Source organism: Vanessa tameamea, chromosome 10, assembly GCF_037043105.1.
Source record: "Vanessa tameamea isolate UH-Manoa-2023 chromosome 10, ilVanTame1 primary haplotype, whole genome shotgun sequence".
In the NCBI taxonomy this organism is placed as follows: Eukaryota; Metazoa; Arthropoda; class Insecta; order Lepidoptera; family Nymphalidae; genus Vanessa; species Vanessa tameamea.
Genome location: NC_087318.1, coordinates 1171866 through 1179601, shown reverse-complemented (window position 1 = coordinate 1179601; position 7736 = coordinate 1171866). Strand labels below are relative to the sequence as shown.

The window sequence follows — 7736 nt, the reverse complement described above, 5'->3', positions numbered from 1 at the left end:
CTCTGAGATTAGTGATTTTTTTTTCAATATATCAACATTACACAATCGTTAATCTTGCATTGATCGATGAGGTGTTTTTTTTTTAATAATATTTCGCAAATTATCGTTTAATTCATTATTATTTTCAAATACATCAAATCGAAGCGACCACGTTTTTTTTTTATGTTAGAAATTCTCTAACAAAAGTCTGCATTATTTTAAAAATATTAATAGCAAGACACTAAAAAACTTCCAAGTTACATTTTGAATTAAGTTCAGTACAGAAGTATGGCGATACCTCTTACTGGTAAATTGGTGATGATATTCATCACGCTAGCGGTCATAGGTGGTTTGACCGCTGTCATTGTGCTTCTCGTAAATGATACTACTGAGGAGACTGAAATCCCAACGACCACCACAAGCACCACACCAGATCCAGACCCGGGATTTTTATATCAAGTTGGTGTAGGTATAGCGGATATGACTGGGCCATGTGTTGAAATAACTTTTGTAAGTATTTCTTTATTTTAGTACATCGCCTTGTAAGCACCTCGTGAAGTGTACATTATGTACTATTTTAGGTGCTTATTTCAGTTCTCCCAATAGTAGACATGTGCACATATGTATAGTTGTTTAAACCAAGAGGATCACAGCCTGCAAATTAATTTTATATCAGTTCAATAAAAATGTGTGACGTTCAGCCAAAATTGTTTCATGCTGGTGTCAATTATGTCAAAATTTTATTAAATTTAATATAATATTCTGTTTGTTTCGATAAACATATTTAATAAAAAGGATTGTATTTAATTTATTTTAAACTTATTAGTTAAACTTATTTAAAATATTAATACTCATTATATTTTTCGATCGATTTCAAGGATCGAATATGGGCCTTTTGCCAATATCGTAAGTGAGGTCTTTTGTCGAGCAATACTGAGTAGTAATCCTAATTTAGGAAGTGAACAGAATTACTTGAAAATAATATCAAGGCTTTATTTTTCTGTTTGATGTCATTCCGGTCAATAAACCGTAATTTACGTTCAGATGGGTTATGCAGAGTTGGGACAATCAGGACAAGGGATTCATTTGAGGCAGTTTGCCAGGACTTTTATCTTTGTGAAAGGCGATACGAGAGTGGTCCTGGTAAACGCTGAGATATTGGCTGTTGGTTTCTCAGTCAGGCGGCAGGTACGTTCGTTTTTCAAAAGTATTAAGTATAAAGTGATTACCTCTCTGTCTGTTTTATGATTTAAAGTCACGCTACTTTAGGTTTCTAGTTACGGGAACGTACGTCTTAAACGAAAATGTTTGCTTAAAATTCGGTCAAGCATCAAAGCATTCCATGTGCTTTCATCCAGCCACCAATCGTTGACCTTCTCATTCGCATTAGTTCAGCAATTGGACATAAATAAATAATTTGTTACTATAAAGTTACTATACTATGAGCTGCAAAACTTACAATTCAATATTCGATTAAGCATTTATACAAGTCAACATGTCGAGCGTTTCTTGGCAAATATAAATAAAAAAAGTCTTTACATTTATAAATGAAGCAATTTCAAGAAGAAAAATATTTGTCGGGTGTTCAATTTATTTGGTTAATAACGTTTAAAAAAATTATATATAAATTTCAGGTGGTTAAGAATCTCCAGGAGCTCTACGGTGATATGTATTCGCTCCGAAACGTGATCATAACAGGGACACACACTCATAGTGGACCCGGTGGTCACCTCGTAGATTTCCTTCTTGATATTTCTATATTAGGATTCTCTAGGGAAACCTACGATGCTTATGTTGCTGGCATAACAAGGGTGAGATAAGCAGATTTATTCTATTGGTTTATTTGTATTTCATTCGTGTCTTGTTCTGATTTTCTATTTTAGAGTATTGTAAACGCTCACAACAATATAGTGCCAGCTCGTCTGCTCTTTGGCAAAACTCGAGTTACGAACGCCCAAATGAATCGGTCACCCTTCTCTTACGAACAAAACCCACCTGAAGAAAGAGCGAGGTACAGTATAATATATAATATAAATATTAATAAATGCTACTAGCATTCTTGTCACCATGTCACTGCATTCCATGCAGTCATGATTTGTGCAGTATTTTTTTTGTTTTAACGCCTAATTAAGGACCTGCTAATAATTATTTGATTTTTATTTATAATTATTTTTTTAAATATATAATTGATAGCCGAACCGGCAAATTGGCCACCTCATGTTAAGTGGTTACTGTTAAATAAGACACGTCTATTTGCATGAATGGTTTATTCTAACTGAGCGCACACGTTGACAACTACCTTATAATATACTTATAAAATTAGGAACACGACAGTTACCACCGCCCATAGACATTGGCGCTGTTAGAAATATTAACCTTACTTCGCCAATGCGCCACCAACCCTGGGAATTAAGATGTCATGTCCCTTGTGCCTGTAGTCACACTGGCTCACTCACCCTTCAAACCGCAACACAACAATACCAATTACTTTTTCCAGATATGACAAAAATATAGACGATGAACTGACCCAAGTTCGTATAGTGAAGAGTGATGGTAACCTCCACGGAGTAATGAACTGGTTCTCAGTACACGCCACCAGCATGAACATGAGTAACCATCTCGTATCATCAGACAACTTGGGCTATGCGGCCTTGAAGCTTGAAGCTACTCTTAATCCTGGCAGACCTACTGGAAAGGTGAATTATTTACTTGATTAAATTATTGTTGCTGGTCTCATTATTGTTATTAAATCATCTCGTACTTTCAGATTTATTTAATTAACTTTTGATTTAATTAAAGTTATAATTGGAAGAAAAATAAGTTATTAAATTCTCTCGTTTTTCTGATTCATCGTGAATCGTGCACGGTGAAGGAAGACGTAGTGGCGAAACCTGCACATATAGGCTGAAATTGTTCCACACATCTATACATAAACCCACCCTGAAACAGCGAGATGCTCTTAAGAATTACTGGTGTTATAATTTCGCGTATCATTAAACACTTTCAGCCCACCATAGTAGCTGGTTTCTTCGCATCAAGTATCGGGGATGCGTCTCCCAACACACGCGGAGCGCGTTGTGAGTTCAGCGGCATTGAATGTGATAACCAGTTCAAGATATGTGATCTTTTCGAAAGATGCATCTCCAGCGGCCCCGGGCTAAATATGTATGATAGTACTAGAATCATTGGGGAAATGGTGTATAAGGGCGCTTTGGTAAGTAACACTAAGCTAAGTATAGTAACTAATGAATTTTACTATAGTGCCTTTCGGAATATCGAGGTGAAGTCTTAGCTGCCCTAGATATTGGGTCATTAGAAAGTAATCAGTCTTCTATGATGTGATACAGGAAACCACTTTATCAAACATATAATCAAAGAAAAATAGAAATGTCTCAATTTTCAAAGTGAATTGCATAAAACATTATTTCAACGTTTTTAGGAAGTACTCAGTAAGCCTGGCGAGGAGTTGACCGGGAGGCTCGCTGTCGTCCACCAATTCATGGACATGCCGCTGGAGACCGCACCGCGGTACGACCCTATTCATAGAACTTTTACTGCGGTATGTATTTATTTAAAATGTTATAAAAGAGTAGTATTTTTATATTGGACGAAACTGAAACATAAATAACCGGTTAATTATTTTTTATCAATATAAACAACGTGTATTTTCATTTCAGAACGAATCTGTCGAAGGTTGTGTACCCGCCCTCGGATACAGTTTTGCATCGGGCACTATAGACGGCGCCAATATATTAAATATCACACAAGTATGAGATTTCCTTTTAATCACAGTTTCTGCAAGTTTCTTTCGTAGACACAATTGGCACCCTATAAATTAAGAATATAAAAAGTTTAGTTTTAGTAACAATTTTTTTTTTAAGAATACATTTTAACAGATTTACATTATATCTCAAACTGTATAATCTTCTAAGGATAATGAAAATGTTTTCTGCACAAATTTATCATCAAAGGTGTAACTCCTCCAGGGCACGATCATTAACAGCACGCTGTGGGACGCGATCGGCGGCATCGTGGCTCCGCCCACGGAGGACGACGTGGCCTGCCATGCGCCTAAACCTATCTTGCTCGCTACCGGAAGGGTGAGTATATTAACTGTTTGTACATCGTATATGGCACAAGGGACGTTTTTGTTGCCTAGTTAACACCGAAGACAACTTATACACCGGCCGTGCTAATATTTCTCGGGAACACGTCAACAGAAATCGGAATAAATTTGTGTCTGTAATCGAGTTTTTGTTAAACGAATTCTCCGACTGGGGCCGGCTTAACCTAGTCCAATTTAATCTCAAAAAGACACAAATTTTGCGCGATAACCGCTAAAAAGTCCTTATATGTCGTATCTCCGCGATTTTTGAATATTCCCATTGTTGGACGTTGATTTTTCTTCTAATTTCTTTTAATTGGAAGATAAAGACAAAGTAGCATCTAAAGAATGTCCATGGGCGGTGATAGTCACTTTTCATCAGATGAGCTTCGCCGAGTCCGCTCGTTTGCCAGCTATATCTTAAATAAAAGTAAATGAAAAACCGTCGTGGGATCAAATCTCGGGATGACTAAAGGGTTAGATGATTAATTCTCAGCAGCAGTTCTGAGTTTCGAAGTTACGAGAGACGAAACAATGTCTGTTTACACTCTCGTTTTGTGAAAAACTGGACATGGTCCTGCGACTAAACTCTTGAGTGTCCATTTTGAGAGTGCATCTGTGTTTGTACACTTGTGCATTGTTATGTCTCATAGAAATTACCAAAATCAAAATATACTTTAATCAACTAGGTTTTTACAAGCACTTTTGAATCTTAATTTAATAAACTATATTAAGTGAACCTACCAATAGCCTAGAGAGTCTAATCTAAACAAATCCAATCCTAGAGAGGGATGTAAATTAATATCGGCCCTTTCAGGTCAACTTCCCGGTGCCCTGGCACTCTCGCGTAATATCACTGTCTCTAATATATCTCGGTGATTTCGTAATCGTGGGTATCCCCGGTGAGCCCACCACAATGGCGGGCCGGCGGATGAAGGACGTAGTGAGTGACGTGTTGGTATCTCGCGGACTGCAGCCGCGGGTGGCCGTCTCTGGACTCACCAATGAGTATATCCACTACGTGTCTACTTTCGAGGAATATCAGGTTAGTATTTTTTTTTTAACCAGATTATATAACATTTGAAGTTTATAGTTCAAATGTACCTTTCAAAGGCACCTTTTATACTTCTTACTACGCCAATGTTTATGTACGTAGTGGCCACTAAGTCATGGATGGCTTATTTGTTTTGTAAATAAATGTTAAATTACATTTTAGTAAATATAATTAAAACATATCACCATAAATATGCTTAAAGATTTGAAAAATAACAGGTACAACGTTACGAAGCGGCCTCAACACTCTTCGGGCCCCATACTCTCGATATATTCTTGCACAAGCTACGACAGTTCACACTCGCAGCCACAGAGGTAACTACAGAGACACCTCCAACTAGTATATCTAAGAGTTCTAACAAACAACCTCTACCGATACGATTATGCGGATACCGGTAATGCCAGCGAGCGCTGCCCGCAGGGCTCGGCGGTGGCGGCGGGGCCGGAGCCCGCGGACCACGCGGACAGCGCGCTGTCCGTCATCCTGCCCGTCGTGCTGGACTCCGCGCCGCTCGGCACCAGCTTCGGTGACGTCATCGAGCAGCCGCCGGAGCTCGTGCGCAGCGGGGACGTCGTAGAAGCTGTCTTTGTGAGTTGTTCATTTTTATGGTGTCGTAAACCTTTGGTCTCACTAGTTCGTACCGGACTACCGAGACTAATTTTGCCACATCGGTTGGGTAATGACGTGAAACAGAACAGTAGTCGTGACAGGGATGTAAATATAATATTTTAAAAACTTTTACATCGCCAATAATGAGTTTTTTTTTAATACATGGTGTTTCTGTAATACTGATGACCCGCGTTAAGTATGGTAATGTTAATTTTAATTCAGTTAGCGTTGACTTATGTTCGTATATACATAAATATATGTTGCAACGCATGCATCCGATAATATAACAGGTGTAGAGTTCTGGCATCTCAGTTGTAAAGATAATTCAGGCATGAAAATGAGATATTCATTGATTATTTTAAGCAGATTGGAGCATCAAGGTCGTTGTTGTCGGTGCAGTGTTCGTGTTCAACTGTTGTGTTCCCAAAGGCCACGTACTACATCGATAACAATATAATATTTCGGAAACTCTAATACCTGTTCCAATTTTACCACTCATCTTCATTCAGGTCGGAGCGAACCCTAGAAACGATCTTCTTCAGGAGTCCAGCCATATTACGGTAGAGCGACTGGAGCTCGGGCAGTGGGTCACCATCGCCACCGATGCGGATTGGGATACCAAGTTAGTGAAGATATTAGTCCTTCATTCTCGACTCGATAGTTTAGAAACTTAACGGAAGGTTCAACGACATCAGGACAATCGTCGGTATCAGTTCATATTATGTATAATACTCTCCTCTCCTTCCTGAAAATGTTACGAAATATTGAACTTTTGGTTTGGACCGGTGCTGCTCAGCAATGGCTCCGAGGTAGGGCGAAGGAAGCAGTCGCTCTAGGCGACAGGTGACAAGAGGTACCAAAGGGCGAACAAGGATTTCAATAGAATAATAGAACATCGGAGGGATCTGCTGAGACGCGACAGTGTCCCCTTCTCCTCCTGAGAAGTTGCATTAATCACGACCTGCGGGCAGGTTCGTGTGGCAGCGCGAGTCCACGTTGCGGGGCACGAGCGCGGCGCGCGCGCAGTGGGCCGTCCCGCGTGACGTCATCGCGGCGCCGCACCGCCTGCGCTACCGCGGCGCCGCGCGCTCCGTGCGCGGACACCTCACGCGCTTCCACGCCGCCTCGCGCGCCTTCTCCGTCGCGTAGGCGGCGCGGGCCCCGCGCGCCCCGTTCTCGCCCCGTGCGGTACGTGAGCACCTGCTTACACTGGGTACTTGTGACTATATAAGATTTACTAAATATTTGTATCGTGGCAATGGAGGACGTTTTTAATCAATAGAAATGGGTCCAAATGATAATTTGGTAATTGTTAGATTTCGGTGAATAAGTAATATGATAATTGAAAAAAAAAAAACTTGAAAAAAAAAATAGTATACCTAGTATAAAAGTAATACAAGAATCTTTGCCGGTCTTATAAAATAAATATATTCAAAACCGATACTGACATATTTGTTGTTTTATTTGACTATGAATATGGTGAAATTACATATAATATATCTATAAATAAATTACAATTTAATTATCTACTGATTCTAAATTCGTAATGAGACGGACGAAAACTGTGATTTAAACGAATGAATAATTAATAAATATCTTGTCGTTTATTCTTATGTTAATAAATACGTTGTTTACATAAAGCTTGGTTTTATTGAATCAAACATCGACACCAATCAAAATCTGTTATTCATACTCGCCGTTAAACTGTCTCGTTCGTCTAAGCCCTAATGGTTAACTATGAGACTACAGAGACCTAGGTTCTGGGTTAAAATATTCCCAATAAAGTTATCGTTTCTTTTTCTTGTATTATCACTGTTTAGTTTTTTTTTTATTCATTCGCCATAGACCCTACTCTTACAGATCCCATTGGCGTACTGTCAAACATAATAGATGGATCTAATCAAAGACAATGAGGTTTTTACATGGACAATTTTACTAATTTGATATATTCGTAATAATAGAAATACTCAGTGGCAGCTTGGAGTTTGG

At 39.0% G+C, this 7736-nt stretch overlaps 1 protein-coding gene across 1 annotated transcript; it reads left to right on the top strand.

Moving 5' to 3' along the window:
• The first annotated feature begins 228 nt into the window (after window positions 1-228).
• Window positions 229-7148, top strand: LOC113395930 (neutral ceramidase-like). Its single transcript, XM_026633675.2, has 14 exons — window positions 229-489; window positions 1024-1167; window positions 1614-1790; window positions 1863-1990; window positions 2477-2675; window positions 2987-3193; window positions 3419-3538; window positions 3657-3746; window positions 3966-4079; window positions 4902-5129; window positions 5357-5452; window positions 5559-5726; window positions 6257-6369; window positions 6719-7148. The coding sequence occupies exons 1-14, from the start codon at window positions 268-270 to the stop codon at window positions 6894-6896; spliced, it is 2184 nt and encodes a 727-aa protein (XP_026489460.2). The 5' UTR covers window positions 229-267; the 3' UTR covers window positions 6897-7148.
• The last annotated feature ends 588 nt before the right edge of the window (window positions 7149-7736 follow it).